The sequence below is a fragment of the Orycteropus afer genome, unplaced genomic scaffold, assembly GCF_000298275.1.
Source record: "Orycteropus afer afer isolate SDZICR_OR568_19922 unplaced genomic scaffold, OryAfe1.0 scaffold00018, whole genome shotgun sequence".
In the NCBI taxonomy this organism is placed as follows: Eukaryota; Metazoa; Chordata; class Mammalia; order Tubulidentata; family Orycteropodidae; genus Orycteropus; species Orycteropus afer.
In genome coordinates, this window is record NW_006921605.1 from 409439 (window position 1) to 428484 (window position 19046).

At 47.7% G+C, this 19046-nt stretch overlaps 1 protein-coding gene across 1 annotated transcript in view; it reads left to right on the top strand.

The window, feature by feature from the left end:
• B3GNTL1 (UDP-GlcNAc:betaGal beta-1,3-N-acetylglucosaminyltransferase like 1) overlaps nucleotides 1–12920 on the top strand; it is a 285413-nt gene extending 272493 nt beyond the window's left edge. Inside the window, exons 8-9 of the mRNA XM_007959785.1 lie at nucleotides 3593–3688; nucleotides 12792–12920. Coding sequence (XP_007957976.1) covers nucleotides 3593–3688; nucleotides 12792–12920 — 225 coding nt within the window. The remainder of the gene's footprint in view (nucleotides 1–3592; nucleotides 3689–12791) is intronic.
• The last annotated feature ends 6126 nt before the right edge of the window (nucleotides 12921–19046 follow it).

A 19046-nucleotide genomic window follows, 5' to 3' on the forward strand; every position in this document is an offset into this window, starting at 1 on the left:
GTTGCTGTCTCCCACTCAGTTAGACAAAAATTAAAACTGAATAACCATCAAAAAACTAAAAGCACATGGACAAAAAATACACCATGTAATCACACAGGAACAGTAACCAAAAAAGGGAAAAAGAAGAAGAAAAAAACAAGAAAACCTGCAATATCTGGGGATAGGGCACTAAGAAAAAAAGGTAGAGAAGGAGAATAATGAAGAGAAAATGGGGAAAATGCAAAAAGAAAAACAAGGAACGGTGTTAACCATGAGAAAAAAGGGGGAAAATAATTGCAACCAGGAACAGGGAAAAGAAAAAGAAGCTTAAAAACTAGGACCTAGGAGGGGAAGAAAAATTAATAATAGTAAAAAGGACAAATGTTGTTGTTGTTGTTGTTGTTAGGTGTCATCGAGTCAGACCCGACTCATAGCGACCCCTCCTTGGGTTGCCGAGGCAGTGTCACTACAGAAGTAGATTGCCCAACCTTCCTTTCGAGGAGTGGCTGGTGGATTTGAACCGCCAGCCTTCTGGTTAGCAGTCAAGTGCCTTAGGCACTATGCTACCAGAGCTGCCATTAATAAGAATGTTGTTGTTGTTGTTATTTGCCGTTGAGTCGGCCCCGACTCATAGCGACCCCTCCTTGGGTTTCCGAGGCAGTATCACTACGGAAGTAGGATTGCCCAACCGAATAGTACTTTTAAAACAGACAAATACAAGCAAACTAAAAACCAGAAAAACGAAAGGGAAAAAGAAAAAGAAAAAAATCAGTTCTCATGAGGGCACTTTCTCCAGCGAGGGGTAGGCTTCCACAGAGGCCTTGCTGCAGACACAAAGTTACGGCAGCACCTCCTTGCCGTGCATCGCAGCCACACGAGGATGAGGTGTGGTGCCGTCCACACTGTGCATTTCAGTCTGGCAGTTCCTACCCTTGCCGTGCTTGGTGGGTGTCCCAGGCAGTTGGTCTGTCGAGTGGCACCTTGCTGTAGCAGTACTGCACGTGGAGCAGCCGTGGGATCCAGAACCTCCACTTATTGGCATTGGTGGTCTCAGTGGGGCTACGATTCTCCACCTCAGATTCACCCGCAAGTGCTGCCGGGTGGGATCACCCGCCTGCCTCTGCCGTTAGCAAGGTCCGTCTTCATTCGTCCTCCCTTTCTATCTCCAGTCAGCCCGGGAGCCCTTCTCCTGTCTTCGGACCACAGCTCGGCTTTGCTCTTTCTGGGGCTCCTTCGGCCTGGGTAGAAGCCCGAGGCTTTGCGTTCTGTTGCATTTTCCTCGAGCTTTTTCTGTGGGCCGTGGTTGCCCTTGATGGGCTTCTTCAGGGCTGGCGCAGTGATGGTTACATTGGTAAGATCACCAGATGAGTTGGGCTTTTGGAGGCTCTGCTGCTTCAGATTTTTGGTTTGGAAAAGGGGCCCAAGGGCCTCTCCTGGTATCTTTGCTCTTCTGGTCCTAGGACTTCACTGAGCTTCAGGTTGCATTCCCAGTGTTTCCTGTCTCTTCTCATTTCCAGTAGATTCCAGGTAATGGTTCCCCCTGGCATTTGCCTACATGGTGTGCATCTGAGTTCTCTTCCTGGAGGGGGCAGTGCATCCCATGGCATTTGTCCAGGCTTATGTAGGAATAGGGATCTCTGGTGGCATAGTGCCTAAGACACTTGACTGCTAACCAGAAGGCTGGTGGTTCAAACCCACCAGCCAGTCCTCGGAAGGAAGGTTAGGCAATCTACTTCTGTAGTGATACCAGCTTGGAAACCCAAGGAGGGGTCACTATGCATTGGGTCTGACTCGACAGCACATAATACCAACAACAACATGTAGTAATAGATCTTTGACTGTCCAGTACACACGTCCTTCCCTTTGGAGCAAAGCTACCCTGGGCCCGACTGTCCGGTAAATGCATCCTCCCTGTTGGAGTGGGGTGGTCCTGGGCCCAGCTGTCCAGTAAACACATCCTCCCCATTGGAGTGGGGCCACTCTGGGCCTGACTGTCCAGTTAACACGTCCTCCCTGTTGGAGCTGGGCAGCCCTGGGCCCCTCCACTCTGTCACCTCTGGGTCGGGGTCTTCGCAGCCACTGCCACCTCCACTGCAGAGGCCTTGGACATCTTCCTGCCCATAGCCCAGCCAGACCTGTGGCAGTGCATCCTGGGCCCTCACTGCTGTGGCCTTGCCGTCAGCACTGCTGCCGCCACCAGCACCACTACAGCACCCCAGGGAAGGACTGGAGGTGCCACATGACGTCCCCAAGACCCGCACAGGGGGCGGCAGGCACTGGAGCACCCACCAGCCGGCTCTGAGAACTCACACAGGAGGTACAGGTACATCAGGTACATCCTTGCCACCTGGTGTCCACACCTGGCCAAGGAGGTGTCAAGGTAGTGCCCAGGCCTGAAGGCTAACAAACAGAAATTTATTCTCACAGTTTAGAAGACGAGGCATCTGAATTCAGGGCACCAGCCCTCTGGGAAACAGTCCTTGCATCAGTCTCCACTGGGTCCAGGAGTTTCTCAGTTCAAGGACCCCAGGCCCAAAGGATATGTTCTGTTGCTCGTTCTTCTTTCTTGGTGGGAGGGGCTTTCATCTCTGCTCACTTGTTTAATCTCTTTACGTCTCCAAAGAGATTGACAGCCTGACCCTGCCTCCTTGACTCATAGGATCAGGGTTTACAGCAGAGGACAGCTCCACCAGATCACACACATGGAAGGGGCTTTACGTACCACTGAGGCATGGCCCTGCCGCATCGATGTGTATTTTGGTCGACACAGTTCAATTCATGACAGTGTCCTTTATCAGATTAGGAAGTTACTGGTTTGAGTGGTTTCATCATGAAAGGCTGTTAGATGTCATCAGAGTCTTTTCTGCACCTGTTGCGAAGATCGTGTGAGTGTTGTCCTTCAATCAACTGATACGGTAAATTGCATTGATTGATCTTTATATTTTGAACCAACCTTGCATCTCTGGGGAGAGAGCGCTCTTGGTCATGGTGTGTAATCCTTTTTCTGTATTGCTGGACTCAGTTTGCTGTTTTGTGGAGGATGTTTTCACCTGTATCCATAAGGTTAGTTGTCTGTCGTTTTCATTTCTTGGGCTTTGCTATCAGGGTAGTGATGCCCTCACAGAATGAGTTAGGAAGTGTTCCTGCCTCCAGATTTTTGGGAGAGTTTGGGAAGGGTTCATGACATATCTTTAAGTGCTTGGTGGAATTCACCAGAGAAGCCATCTGGGCGTCCTGTGGCAGGTTTTCAATACCTTGTCAGTCTCCTTCCTCCCTACAGGCTTGTTCAGACTTCTGTTTCTTCTTGACCCAGTTTCAGTAGTTTGTGTCTTTCTAGGAAATGATCCATTCATCTAAGTCATCTAGTCATTATGTGCTTGGATGCTCTATTTGGGTTTAAAATAGCATTTTCAGTTCTGAATTTCACCTATCCCAGGCAGAGGGGCGTCCTCCTGAGTAAACAGTATAGGATGGAGACCTGGGCTGACCTTGGGAAAGTGCCCTCCCCTCATTTTTCAGCCTTTGGGGAGACACCTCCCTGGCTGTAGCCCTTGGCCCTGTGGAGGAGAGCTGCAGATTGCCTGTTCACTCTCTTAACGCTGGTTGTTTCTAGGTTTTTACCTCAAATGGCCCGACGGTGATCATGCCCACCTGGTTCTGCTCCAGAGCGTGGTTTTCCCACATTGGCTGGTTTGATGAGGGTGGACAGGTAAGTGCTAAAAAGAGGGGTGCTAAAAGGCCCCCAAGGAAGTCCCCTTCTCCACAAGGTAGTCCTGGCTGTGTGAGCTCCCCATGACCCGGGCCAGCCTTCTTAGCTTCTTCCTCTCTCCTGCCAAGCTGTGCCTGCTGGGCAGAGTGAGGCTCGTGAAGCCTGTGAGCACAGGCACCACCACCTTGGTTTGCTGAAAGCGATGGCTGCTTCACACCTGCTGGGAGGCTCCTTGTCTCGGGTCCCAGTTAACTCGTCCCAGCTTAAAAGGTGTTTGTCAAACAAGGCCAGGCAGCATCTAGGGAGAAGGAGGGTGGCTCCCATGTGGGGTCCCCACAGGGGATGGAGTGCCCAGCCAACAGATCTACCTGTGACAGGTAGAGACATGGTGACTGCCCAGCTGGCCTCTTGCTACTTGCATAGACAAAGTGAGAATGATCCCACACACTGGGTCCAGGAGTTTCTCAGTGCAAGGACCCCAGGCCCAAAGGATATATTCTGCTACTAGTTCTTCTTTCTTGATGGGAGAGGGCTTTTCAAGCCAATGCCTTGTCACTCCACGGACAGAGTGAGAATGAATCGCCCACCCCATCCCACCTTCTGCAAATACAAATCATAGGTTTGGCCGGTTTTTTTCACATCAACTTTCTGTAAAGGGGATCTTGAGAACGTGAGGTCTGGTCTCGATGGCAGGGGTGGCATGCAGGAGAGCCCTTGCCAGGCCTTTGTTTTAGGGCCTTTGATGAGGCCGCATATGTACACAGAAGCTCCCATGACACCACCCACTTTTCCCTGCCCTGCAGAGCCCAGACCTATGGGCAGGAAGGAGCCTGAGGCTGGCAGAGAAGGGTCAGGGCTTCTGGGCAGAGGCCTGTCTACTGAAAACAGTGCCTATGTACTTGGTTTTAAATTGCAGAATGAGCTCTCAGCTGCTCACTGGCTAACCCCTTTAAGTGGTGCCAAAGGCATGAGCCATACCTACCACACCCTAGGTAGGCCTCTGCTCCTGGGGTGCTGGAGACCCCTCTTCCTGCCCTGTGAGGATAGGTCTGCCTCAGTTTCCCCTTTTGCACAGGGACTGTGTGAACCTACAGCATGAGGCCTGTGCCTGTCCTCAGCCCCTGCCCAGCACCACCCCTCACAGCGACCTACTGCCCGCACCCCCAGCTCCTCAGCTGACTCTGGGAACTTCTCCATAGGCCAGGCAGATACGTTCCTGACACCACTCTGCCACAGTCCCCCACAGGGGCTTCCCCAGACCCACCCGCAGCAGCGTATTCTCAGGTCTACACCAAGGAGACTCAGTGACAGCCATGGTCACAGGTCTACCTGAAGCTCATGCCTCCCCATCATGCCCCCTGCCTGTGTTGCATTCCCAAGGTTGGTTGGGAGGACCCAGGCCCATGAGGAGGAGGCAGTCAGAGCAGGGGTCTTTGGTGCCTGTAGTGGCAGGACGGCTTCCTGAGGGTCCCTGTAGCCCTGCTGGTCTCAGGCTGACACGTGGGAGGGCCTTGAGCTGACCTTCCTTCGTGGACACAGTGCTGCATAGCTCCTGCACCCACTGACCGAGTGCTGTGTGCCTGTCCTTCCTGCTCTGTTAGAAGCAGAGATGTGCCAATTTCTCATGGAATCTATGGTCCATGAAGTGGGGATCTGGGCACCACAGTGCTGGCTGCTTTCTCACCTGAATTAATGAGCGTGCCCCTGCCCTCCCCTCTCCTGAGGTGTTAACGGGTGCTGCTGCCCAGGGCAGCCTCTGTGCATCAGTTGAGATGCTGAAAACAGGAGGCACTTGGCTGGCTGCTGGTGAAACAAGAACGTCCATCCCCAGAAGTGTCCACCCCTCTGAGTGACTGCTGGCAGCTGCTGTTCTCACCTGGGCCAGACCCCAGCTCCTGCTGCCCCTGTTTCTTCTAAAGGGAACAAGCATGTGTTGCACAGGAACACCCCCACTGGATTCTTGCAGGACACTGGACATTTCAAATATCTGCTGCAATTCCTGGCCCAGATGGTTTCACTGGAGATTCTACCAAACATTCAGAGAAGAACTGACACCAGTCCTACTCAGACTATTCCAAAACATACAAAAATCTGCTTCAGAAGACTTATTTAAGGTTTTCAAGAGCAAAGGAATCGCTTTGATGAGTGTGCCTGACCCAAGGCGTGCTGTTTCAGTTGCCTCTGATGCACACAAAAGCAGAACAACGAAGAAGGGAGACGGAGGAAGAACCACGCCTTTGAATTATGGTTTTGGTGGAGAGTACCCTGGGAGCTGCCAGCCTTGGCATGTAACCGTTTGCCCCTGTCAGCGAGGATGGAGGACGAGGCTTGGGCTCACTACCTTTGGACACATCATCAGGAACGGTTAGTCACTGGGAAGGGCCATCACGTTTGGTGAATAGAGGGTCATTGAAAAGGAGGGAGACCCTCAGTGCGGGTACTTGTCAGTCGACAGCAGCTGCAGCAGTGGACTGAAACGCACAGGACCAGGCCCCACGTGGTTCTCTTGCATGTGAGGCTGACATGCATTGGTGCCGACTCAGAGCAGCAGCCGCAGCAGCAACAGGCCCTGAGACAGAAATGAAAGGAGCAGAAGGAACGTGGTATTGGTTGGGAACAGGTTTGCTTACAAGGCAGGTCATGGCCCCTCACACTGAGTTGGAACAGCCTGGAGAAGGCTCCTCGTTGCCATAGGAAGGCCAAGGTATTCAGGAAAACGTTGTGTCAGCATGACAGAAACGTTTGTGGGTACGTGCTTTCATTTCCATTGGGTGGAAACCTAGGACTGGAATTGCTGTGTGAACGGTTAGTGCATATCTAGTTTATAAGGTGCTGTCACATTTTTCTCCAGCAGGGTTGTACATTTTATATTCTCGGCACTGTGCATGAGTTCCCAACTCCTTGCGAGCATTTGGTATTGTCAGTCTTTAAGTTTAGCTGTTCTGCTTGGTCTTCTGTGGTTTCTCATTGTACCTTTAATTTTTATTTTCCAAGATGACTAATGTAGAACAGTTTTTCACGTGCTTTTAGCCATTTCTGTATCTTATTTTGTGAATGTCCAAATCTTCCACCCATTTTTAAGTGGGCTGTCTTTTTATTGTTGGTGTTTCATTTTAGTTGAATGCTAATTTAATTCAGATACTGGATTTGTGAATATCTTTTCCCATTTTTGGTCTCTCTCTCCTGGGATCTCCTCTTCACCTCTGGTACTGTGCGTGTCCCACTGCCCTCTGCTGTCCAGGGTGCTTGCATTGTTGGTTTCTGGCCATTTTTTCTGCCCCCTAAGGGCACTTGCCTTTGTGCCCTCCAGACTCCAGGTCCTGGCCTTGTACATCATGTGCAAACTCATGGGCATCAGGAAGGAAGGCTGGCTAGTCAGCCTTCCTCTTTTCTTGTATTTTTAAAATTTGGAGGAGATTGAGGAAAGTTTGTATTTTGTTCTAGTGGTTACCTTGCATTTATCTGCCTTTTTCATGCCCTTTATCCCGTGTTTTCTTATTAAATCTATGATCTGCTTTAGTCCATTATGAAGGTATTTTGAATCTCACTATTGCCTGTACAACAGTCTACAAAATTATTCTATTTTTTCTCTTCTCTTGCCATTTTCCTTCCATTTTTTTGTTGCATTATTCTTGCTGACATCAGAGCATCAGCATTTGTATATTATTATTCTACCTTTGTTCCTCTCTTTTGTCAACTTGATCTATAGTTCAATTAAATATTCACTATCAGGACTTCTGCTGAAGTTTCTCCAGTCATGTGTCTCCTCCAGATGGATGGAGCTGCAGCATTCCTTAAGTTCTTGCACATTTGGAAACTGTTTTCTACAGCCCTGATACTGGGAGGATAGTTTGTATAGAAAATCCTTGGTTCACACTTTCTTTCCTTGGATGTCTTGAAAATACTGTTCTGTTCTTTCCTCACTTTATGTGTTGCTATAGAGAAGTCTGATGCTAATTTGATTCCCTTACCTTTGTAAGTTACATGATCTTTTTGCTAGGAGGCTTTGAGGATTTACTTCTCTTTAAAGTCTAATAATTTCACTATGGTTTGTTTTAAAGTTTATCTGGTGGACCTTTACAATGCATCAAAGCAGATCTGCTTTTATTTCTGGGATGTTTTCTTAGATTATAGTTCAAATATTAGCTCTATTCCAATGTTTTGTTTTTTCTGTTTCAGAGACCGCAGTTATACATTGGTTAGATTTTCTTTGACTGTCTTTCATTTCAGAAACTTTCTTTCTAATCCATATTTCTTTTTATATCATCTTCATTTTCCTGGTTATTTTCTTAGATTTCTTTAATTTCAAAATTTCATTCAAATCTACTTTCCCTTGAGGACCTTCTAATTTAGTCTTGACTTCTCATCAATACAGGTTAGTCTTTTTCTTCAATTTAGTTTTTGAGTTCAGCCAACCCTCTTTTTTTTTTTAGAAGCTTTTCTGAGGTATAAGGAGCTCTGATGGCACAGTGGTTAAAGCATTCAGCTGCTAATCAAAAGGTTGGCAGTTCAAACCCACCAGCAGCTCCATGGGAGAAAGACAAGAAAGTGTGCTTCTGTAAAGACTGACAGCCTTGTTACTGACAGCCTTGTAAACCCTATGGAGTAGTGCTACTCTGTCCTCTAGGGGCGCTGTGAGTTGGAATCGACTCCATGGCAGTGCATGTGGTTTGGGCTTTGCTTCTGTGAAGACTGACAGCCTTGGAGACCCTGTGGGGCAGTTCCACTCTGTCCTGCAGGGGCGCTGTGGGTCAGCATCGATTTCACGGCAGTGGGTGGGATCGAGGTATAATTCATGTATTATACAATTCATGTAATAAAATGTGCAATTCAGTGGATTTCAGTAAATCCATGGGGTTGTACAACCATCATTACAATCTAATATTTGAACATATTTTAATCCAGAAAAATAAGCCCTCTACCCATGAGCAGTCCCAGCTCCCCACCTGTCCCCCTGCTCTAGACAAGCATTAATCTGCATTCTTCCATTCTTTATTTTTTAAATATCTTTTTCCTTTTCTTGGCGGGGGCAGGGGGGCAGTTTTGCACTTAGTTACTGACTTCTCATTCAAGATGGCTCTCCTTCTACATCCTCAAATGCTAGTCGAGGCATGTATTTTAGCTTGAAGCATTACGTTACAGTGTGTTTTGTTTCATGGTTTTGTTTTGTTGTTATTGTTGGTGGGGGAGGGAGATGAATTTTCACCCACTGAAGTGTTTGGTTCTTATCTTCTGTTTTCCTCTCAGGCTGGTTTGTGTAGATGAGGATGGCCCATGTGTGTGCATTCTGTGCACAGCACTTTTGGTGGTTCCCATGATTACTGACTCAAGAACTCCCCCTTCTGTCACTGTGGAGAAGTGCAGCTCCTTTCGTGGATTTTTTTCAGGGTGAGGGTGGGGGAAAGCATTCTGTGTCCCTGGATTCTTTGGTCCCCTTCTGTCTTTCCAGACCCTGAATCGCCCCAGCCCTGTGCTTGCTCCTTCTCGCTTTACCTGCACTCTCAGGGGTGTGTCCTCCTGTGCCTTTGCTGTCTCTCCCCTCAGACCACACTCTGGCCTGCTAGAACTCTGTCCGGATGGTGTGCTCACGTGGACCTGCCCTTTCCTCCCTCTTCTGCTCAGTTCTCCTGGATGCCTGGTCCCTGTAAAGGTGACTGGAGCCCAAGAGGCAGCTCACTTGGAAATGGGTGTCCGTCTGCCTGCTGATGGTGTGCACCTGTGGGTCTCACTTGCTCTGGTTCACATGGGTAATGTTTGGAGGATATGTGGGAAGATTTGGGTCTAAGTGGCCCCATCTCCTCGGGTACCCAGAAGTCATTTTTAAGCGGTGGCTCCTCTTCCTTCCATCATGGGTTGACATGCAGTTTTCATTCAGGATCAGGGACAGCCGCTACCTCCAAGAATCCCAGCCCTGTGTGAACAGGAGCCTGCAGTGGAGGTGGGTGGGCAAAGTGGGGAGAACGTGATGGTGAAATCCCCAGGCCTCCTATACTGGGTAGCCTGGTGGGTGCTGAAATGAAGATAAAAAGAAAAAAACAACTCATCGCCATCGAGTCGGACCCAACTCATAGCGACCCCTCCTTGGGTTTCCAAGGCAGTATCACTATGGAAGTAGATTGCCCAACCTTCCTTCCAAGGAGAGTGGCTGATGGAGTGAAATTGGGTGAAACATGAGATTGGGAGAGAGAGTAAGATGGGGACCAGCCCTGTCTGCCTCCCATGGGCCTCCTGCTGTCTGAGGAGGACAAGAGGGGCTGCCTGAGGTCCTCCTTGGACTAAATATTTTCCTTTTCTTTTTTGCCAGAACATAAGGAAGCCCCAAGGGCTCAATTATTCCTGACCATTGAGAGTAAACTCATGAGCACCGTGTCTCTCTCTGTCCTAACCTTGTAATGAGCACAGGGTTCATGCTCTTTGATGGCACCTTCAAAACTACGATGGCCCCTACTTGCCCTACAGGTCTGGAATTGAACCTACTCTTGTGCTTCCAGCCAAACAAGAAACAGGCACATGAGCTGAACATTTATATTAGGTAGCTACACTCCTTAGAGAGATCAGTTGTGAGAGAATAGAAGGGCTGTGTATGCACAGGGAGACAGCTCGTTGGGGCAGGAGTACATGGGAGGGAAGCACACAGGGAAGAGGTAACTATGGAGAGGAAATGGGAAGAGAGCTGTTCCATTGTAGGAATTTGCAGTCAACGTCATGTGACAAAGTATATGTGAACTGCTATATGGAAAATGAATTTGCTCTGTAAACTTTCATTCAAATCACAATAAAATTTTTAAAAAATAACAACAAAATTAGAGGAAAATACACACAGCTTACCTGTAAGCCCATCCCACACACAACTGCTGTGAGATTAGCTGTGTTCCTTTGTCTTCACTTTGCTGTGGACACACTTGGCAAAGCTGTAAACGTGATTTTGAAATCTGTTTTTAACTTAGCATTTTGTTATCAACCTTGCTGTTATTTCATGGTCTTTTATTATTTTTTACAGTCTGATTAAAAACCCTGTTTTAATTCCTGCAGAGTGTTCTGTCAGGTAGAGGTGCTTCAGTTTACGTCATCACCCACCAGCATTGGAACTTAGAGTGGTTCTGCTTTTCCTTGGCATGCATGACACTGCTCTGAGTATCTGTGTGGACTTAGCATGTCAAGGACCATTTCCTTAGATCAGCCTCTGTCCTTGATGCTTTGAGGGTGGTCTTCTAGAGGCCCTGGCTTATGACCCATAAGAAAATGAACTTGGACTTGGCCAGTAATTCCAAGATGAGTGATCCCTTCATGAAGTGACTGAGGGTAAGGTGGTGGCCGGCCAGGTGTGCCTGCAGCATCTCAGCCCGAATTGAGGAACAAGATCAGCACCGTCAGAAGACGGGGATCCAGCTGGCGACCAGGCCTGGAGCTCTCCCCACCTGAGCATGAAACCAGCTGGCTCCCTATAAAATTCAGAGAGATACCAAGTGCAGGCACTGTGGCAAGGCCCCAGGATCCTGAGCCTCGGACCACACCTGGTTCACCTTTGTGACCCTGGAGAGAAAGCCCCAAGGATCCTGTTTCTGACAGTGATTGAGAGCACAAGACGCTGAGCAGAAGCCCCTGGACCCGGATTGGTTCATAGCCCAGGCCCCTAGAAGGCCTCAGCAGCCTGCCTGTGGCCCCTTTCCCAACCCATGTCCTCCAGCCCCTCAGCTAACATCAAATCCTGACATTTCCAGAACCAGTGGTCTCATCTCAAAGCCCTAGGCAGGGCACCTCCTCTGGGACCTTGTCACACAGCAAGTGCAGGACTGCGGTGGCTGAGGGGGGAGTCATCTCTGGAGCACAGGGCTCACTCGAGTGCCTCCTCAAGCAGCCCTGAGGAAATGGCCTCCAAGGTCAAGGTTCCTTGAGGGGCAGCCTGCCTGTAAGAAACTCTGGTGAGGTATGGTCTAAGTTCAGGGTCTTTGAGGCGTGTTAGGGAATCCCTAGCAAATTTGTTTATGAGACTTAATGTTGACGGTCTTTCAGCCACAAGACTGGTCTTTTCATGGGGTCACCAGTAGTGGCCTGGGGGTAACCACTTACTTGCTTAAACCTGGGACAGTTTCCTGCTGACCACTTCTCTCTGGATTTGCTAGAAAGTCTATCTGAGGAGGGCACTATGGTAGTGGCCCACAGCCCCCCAGGACCCACACTGGCCCTCACAGCCCTGTGGAATGTGGGGATGAGACTCTGAAGGGACGTGTCCTCTTGAGTGGAGACAACCCTCTGCCATACTGTGGTAGTTCAGTTTGTGTATCAGCTTGGCTGGGCCTTGTTGAGTGGCTGGGAAGCTGGATGTAGTATTCTCCATGATGAGACTGGTAATCAGCTCCATGGTGGAATCTACTGTGAGCAGCTGGTAGCTGCCTTTGGGGATGTGGTTTGCTTCCCATATATAAGAAACAGCTTTGGGAATGGTCTCTAGCTTATGGCATGCTTGGACCCTGCATGTAGCCAAGTTGTTGTTCAGCAGTCTGCCATGCTTTGCCGACCTTGGGACTTACAATAGATTTGAATGAATGACCTGCCATGTGGTTTGGTAACCTCGGGACTGTGCCTTTTTACTTGTCAACCTTGGGCTTGGCAGCCTCAGCAGCCAGCAGCTGAGTGAAGAAAAGCCTCTAGCTTCAGTGGGCCAGGAGCTGGAGACAGGGCTGAAGCCTGAGGCTGAGGGGCTTTCACCCAGCCCCTAGAGCCTGGCATTTTGAACTTGGACTTAAAGTCTCCAAATTGTAAGAATAAACTCCTGTTTAAGCCATCCCATTTGTGGTATATTCTTGTCAGAGTGGTACTAGGGAACCAGAACACATACCCACCCCTCTCTATCACCCCTCTGCCATGCCCACCCTTCCCCATCACTCCTTCCCCTTACTGTCACCCCCATCCTTTCATCCCTCCCCTGCCACTCCTTCCCCCTCCCTCATACCTCCTACCAGCCCTGCCCCCTACCCCTGCCCCATGCACAGCTTCTTCCAGGAGTCCAGCTGAGCCCCCAACACAGCTGCCCTCCCACGTCAGATGCTTGGTAGGCTCGTTGGTCCTGTCCATGCAGACTCTCAGGCCAGCCTTTCCACAGGGCATCCCCGAGGACCTGCTCTTCTTCCAGGAGCATCTCCGCCAGGGTGGCCATGTCATCCGTGTGGAACAGAGCCTCCTTCTCTACCGCTACCACCCGCAGGCCACCTCGCTGTCCGTCCTCGAGTGAGTGTGGGCACTGGTCCAGGGGCTGAGGCAGGGCAGGGAGGCTGAAGGACACGGGTGAGCTGACCTTATGTGAGTCCTGCCTCCCCAGTGCCATCAGCACACAGTCGTGGTGCTGGACAGGAGCCAGTGTGGAGGGTAGGGGCTGCTAGGCAAGTCCTTAGTTCTGGGATGCAGGCCACCCACCTGTTTGCTCTCTTTCTGTAATGGAGATAAAAACTGTCATGTTCTTCCCAAGTTTTTTCACCTGCTGTAGCCTCATCTGTTCTCCAGGTGCTTGTGTGGACACGTGACTTGATTATAGACATCGGGGGCAGGCTTCCTTCTCCTCCATCTCACTACCCCTAGGGGAGCCAGACCCACCAGCTGGGGCCTCACAAGGTGAGGCATGGCCTTTGACCTTGTGGGAGGCTTGGCTGTCCCCTCCTTCTCCCTCTTCTCCTTAGCCCCAGGACTTCCATGGCTACCAGCCTGAGTCCCTGGAGCTAGGTGAGATCACAAGGTAGGAAAGAGGCAGATAGATAGAAGAATGGGGTTTGGATGAAGAAAAGAAGGAAGGGACATATTTTTAATTTAGTTTGAAATATGTATGTATGCAAGTTAAAAAAAAGTAGATGATACATATAGGTAGCATCCCTATAGACTAGCAATGAACAATTACAAATGCAATTAAAAAAAAAATGAACAATAGCATCAAAACCAAAATACTTAGAGTAAATTTAACAAAGTATATGTATGTTCTCTACCCTCAAAATTACAAAATAATTTCTGAGAGAAATTAAAGATGACCTGTAGCTAGAGAGATAAACCATGTTTGTGGTTTGGAAGACTCATTATTGTTAACAAGTCAGTTCTTCCCAGATTATCTGTAGACCCAACACAATTCCAGTAAACCTCTCTGAAGGCTTCTTTGTAGAAATTGATGCTCCTGAAATGGATGTGGAAATTGACAGGACCCCAAATAGCATAGCAGACTCGAAAGAACAAAACTTGAGACTCACAGAACCTGATTCAAAGATTTACTCTGCAATAACAACAGTCAGGAAAGTGTAATAATAGAATAACAATAGAAAAATAGATCAGTGAGAGAATAAGAGTCCAGAAATAACTCACATTACACAGTCAATTGATTTTAGACAAAGTCTTCAAAGGCCTTCAACAGAGATAGGAAAATATTGTCAATAAATACTGGATATCCATGTAGAAAAACATTTGAATCCCAACTGCTGTCTCACATCACACACAAAAGCTAATTTGAGACAGACCTTAGACCTAAATATAAAAGCTAAAACTAGAAAGCTTCTAGAAGGAAACAACACCACTCATCAATCGGTTTGTTGCACTGTGGTGGCTTGCGTGTTGCTGTGAGGCTAGAGGCTGTACCACCAGTACTTCAGATACCAGCAGGGTCGCCCATGGTGGGCAGGTTTCAGTGGAGCTTCCTGGCCAAGACAGACTCGGAGGAAGGAAGGAGCCATCCACTTCTCAAAGAATTGGCCCATGAAAACCTTAGGAACAGCAATAAAACACTGTCTGGTATATCACTGGAAAACGTTATGAACAGCCCTGAAACGTTGTCTGATATAGTGCCGGAAGATGAGCCCCTCAGGTCAGAAGGCACTCAAAATATGACTGGGGAAGAGCTGCCTCCTCAGAGTAGAGTCAGCCCTAATGATGAGGATGGAGCAAATCTTTCGGGACCTCCATACTACTCGAAATGGGAAGAAACAGCTGCAAACATCCATTAATAATTGGAACGTGGAATGTACAAAGTACGAATGTAGGAAAATTGGAAGTTGTCAGAAATGAAATGGGACCCATAAAGATTGATATGCTAGACATTAGTGAGCTGGAATGGACTGATTTGGGCCATCTTGAATTAGCCAGTCCTATCATCTGCTGTGGCAGGAATGACATTGAAGAGGAATGGTGTGCCATTGATTGTCACAAGGAATGTTTCAAGATCTGTCCTGAAGTACAGTGATAAGATAATATCCCTATGCCTACAAGGAAGATCAGCTAATACAGTAATTCAAATTTACACACTAACCACTAAAGCTGAAGACAAGGAAATTGAAGATTTTTACCAACTTCTGTAGTCTGAAATTGACCAAACATGCAATCAAGATATGTTGATTATTATATCTTGATATATTGATTATATCTTTTTGAAGCTGAAGAACTGAAGAAAAAATCCAAGCCTCGAGTTGCAATATTGAAAGATCCTTTGGGCAAAATATTGAATGATCCAGGAAGCACCAGAAGAAGATAGAGGGAATACACAGAGGCACTGTACAGAAACAGACTGGTCAGTGTCCAGCTATTTCAGGAGGTGGCATATGGGTCAGGAGCCAGTGATTTAACAGGAAGAAGCTGCATTGAAAGAATTGGAGAAAAATAAGGCTCCAGGAATTGATGAGATTCCCATTGAGATATTTCGGCAAACAGATGTTGTGCTGGAGGCACTTACTCATCTATGCCAAGAAATTTAAGACAGTTGCCTAGCCATCTGACTGGAGGAGATCCATATTTGTACTCATGGCCAAAGAAAGGTGATCCCACAGAATGTGGAAATTACTGAACAGTATTGTTAATATCACACACAAATAAAATCTTGCTGACAATAATTCAAAAACAATTGCAGCAGTGTAATGACGGAGAACTTACAGAAATGCAAGCTGGATTCAAAAGAAGGATATCTGGATGGAATGAGGGATATCATTGCTGATGTCAGATGGATCTTGGCTCAAAGCAGAGAATACCAGAAAGATGTTTACTTGTGTTTGATTGACTATGCAAAAGCATTCGATTGTGTGGATTAAAACAAATTATGTATAACATTGAGAAGAATGGGAATTCAGAACACGTAAGTGTACTCGTGAGGAACCAGTACATAGACCCTTGTTCAAACAGAACAAGGGGATACTGCATGGCTTAAAATCAGGAAGGGAGTGTGTCAGGATTGTATCCTTTTACTATACTTATTCAATCTGTTTGCTGAGCAAATAATCCAAAAAGCTGGACTGTATGAAAAACATGGCCTCAGGATTGGAGGAAGACTTGTTAACAACCTGCAATATGCAGACGACACAACCTTGCTTGCTGAAAGTGAAGATAACTTGAAGCACTTACTGATGAAGATTAAAGACTACAGTCTGCTGTATGAATTACACCTCAACATAAAGAAAACGAAAATCCTCACAACTGGACCTATGAGCAGCATCACAATAAATTGAGAAAAGATAGAAGTTGTGAAAGATTTCATATTAACTTGGTTCCACAATCAACAGGAATGGAAGCAGTGGGCAAGAAAACAGATGACACATCGCACTGAGCAAATCTGCTGCAAAAGACCTCTTCAAAATGCTGAAAAGCAAAGATACCTCTTTGAAGACTAAAGTATGCCTAACCCAACCTGTAGGAGCTCTGGTAGCGTAGTGCCTAAGGCACTTGACTGCTAACCAGAAGGCTGGCAGTTCAAACTCACTAGCCACTCCTCAGAAGGAAGGTTGGGCAATCTACTTGCATAGTTATACTATCTTGGAAACCCAAGGAGGGGTCGCTGTGAGTCAGGTCTGACTCAACAGCACGTGACAACAACAACAACCCAAGCCGTGGTATTTTCAGTCACTTCATATGCATGTGAAAGCTGGACAGTGAGCAATGAAGACCAAAGAAGAGTTGATGGTTTTGACTTGTCGTGTTGGCAAAGAGTACTGAAAGTACCACAGAGTGCCAGAAGAACTAACAGATCTGTCCTGGAAGAAGTGCAGCCAGAATGCTCCTTGGAAGCAAGAATACCAGACTTTGGTCATGTTGTCAGAAGGGATCATTCCCTGGAGAAGGATATCATGTTTGGTAAAGTGGTTGTTGTTGTTGTTGTTTGGTAAAGTGGAGGGTCAGTGAAAAAGGGGAAGACCCTCAAGGAGATGGATTGACACAACGGCTTCAGTGATGGGCTCAGGTATGGCAAGGATTGTGAGGATGGTGCCGAACCGGGCAGCATTTCATTCTGTTGTACATGGGGTCACTATGAGTCAGCGCTGACTCGACAGTACCTGACAACAACAACAACAGAAGGAAATGTATTGGGATATTGTCACAGTTGTGAGATAGGAAAAAATCTGTTAAGAGAGGATACCAGAGTTACTAGCCACTTAAAAATTGATAAATCAAATATCAAAACTGAAATTAAAAAATTTTTTATCATCAAAAGACACTGTTAGGAAAATAATAAGTAAACCACAGACAGAGAGAAAATATTCACAGTCCCTATATCTGACAGAGAAATAGTATGGAGCATATATAAAGAATCCCTACAACTCAACAACAAAAATACAAACAATCCAATAAAAATAGACAAAATACTTGAAAAGACACTTCAGAAAGCAAAATACCTAAAGGGTCCAATAAGCACATGAAAAAGTGCTGACTGTTAATTGCTGCCAGGGAAATGCAAATTAAAAGCACAACACACCCATTCAGATGGCTAAAATTAAATAATCTGGCAATTCCAAGTGTTGGCACGGATATGGGACTACAAGGACTCTCACATGTTCTTTTCAAGAGTATAAAATGGTACCACCTCCTTGGCAAACTGGCAGTTTTTATTCATTAAATTGATACCCTGTGACCCAGCAGTCCCAGTCCAGGTGATTCGAGGAACCCTGAAAGGTTTGTCCACACAGCACAGGTGCAAGATGATTTGCAGCAGCTCTGTTGGTAATAGCCAAAAACAGGGAACAACCCACATGTCTATGAACAGGTGAACGGAGAAACACATTTTGTATATACTTATACCGTGGTTTCTCCTCAGCAGGAAACAACCTACCAATGCATGTGACAATGAGGTTGGTATAAAATTGTGCTCAGTGAAAAAAGTCAGACACTGTGCACGCAGGGTGCCTCTGTGTGATAATCTGCAACAGGCAAACCTCATCCCTGGTGCTGGAATCAGGAGGCCTGGTTCCCTCAGGCAGGGCCCCATGGGAACTTTCAGGGGCAATGGAAATGCTCTGGGATATGGATGACACAGACTGGTGCCTTTTGTTGAAGCCCACTGACCTCCACACATAAGATCTGTCCCTTCATTCTGTGTGAGTTGAGCCTCAGTAATGATGGTACACACCTGAGAAGTGCCCCTCTGTGGAGAAAGCCTTCTGCAGCACCCGTCAGTGGAGTTGGGAACTTCAGGATGTGAAATGTGGCAGCAGCCAGCTAGCCCTCCATGTATTCCAGTGCAGGGAGTGTTTGGATGGAGTGTGGAATATTCTAGAACCTCTCTTCTGGCATCATCCTGAAGGTTTGCTTCAGTGTGCACTCCACTCTGAAATCTGAAAGCAAATCCTGTGGAGCACCAGTCTGAGGGTGCACAGACCTGCGGCTTCCACCATTTAGCAGGTATCTGGGACCACCGGCCAGAGGACTCGGTGCCTCCCACCTGTTCTGCATGCTGGCAGGTTGGCCTTTCCATCAGAAGCTGGTTTTGCCCCGTGGGGCTTTGCTACCCACAGAGTGAGGCAGTGACCCAATGTTTCTGCATCAGACAGACCTGAGGCATTGTGCAGACCTCACAGCAGAGGGGCCTGTGTGACCTTAAGCTTCCTGGGGTGAATTCCTTTAACCCTCTCACAAAGCTGTCTGCTTGACTGTGCTCCGTGGTCCTTGTCCTTTCATTTAAATGAGGTTGGGCAGCATTTGTAGCATTAAAAAAAATTGCCTTGAAAAACTTGAGACACACCAAGAGGCACCAAGATAATGTTTTTTAGAAGACAGTTCCCTCTGAGTTGTGGGGTCCCACAGCCTGTGCACCCCCCAACAGCCCCTCTCCACCACTCTGTCTGGGACCCACATCTGAGCCTCAGGAGTGCCACCTATCCCTGAGCTGGTCAGGGACCTCTGTCCCTCACGCTGGGTGAGTCCCTCCCGTCACCCCAGCCAGCCTGGCCTCACACTCAGGACTCTCCCCCCAGAGTTGGCACACCCATGCTTTCTGCTCTAGAGCTGTGTCTCTGAAGGGACCTCCTCCTCAGAGCCAAGGTCCCTGCCCTGAAGACCTCTGTGAAGCACTACATGTGCCTTCTCTGCTGTCCCTGCTTCCACTACTGGGACACTGCAAAGCCTTGGACAC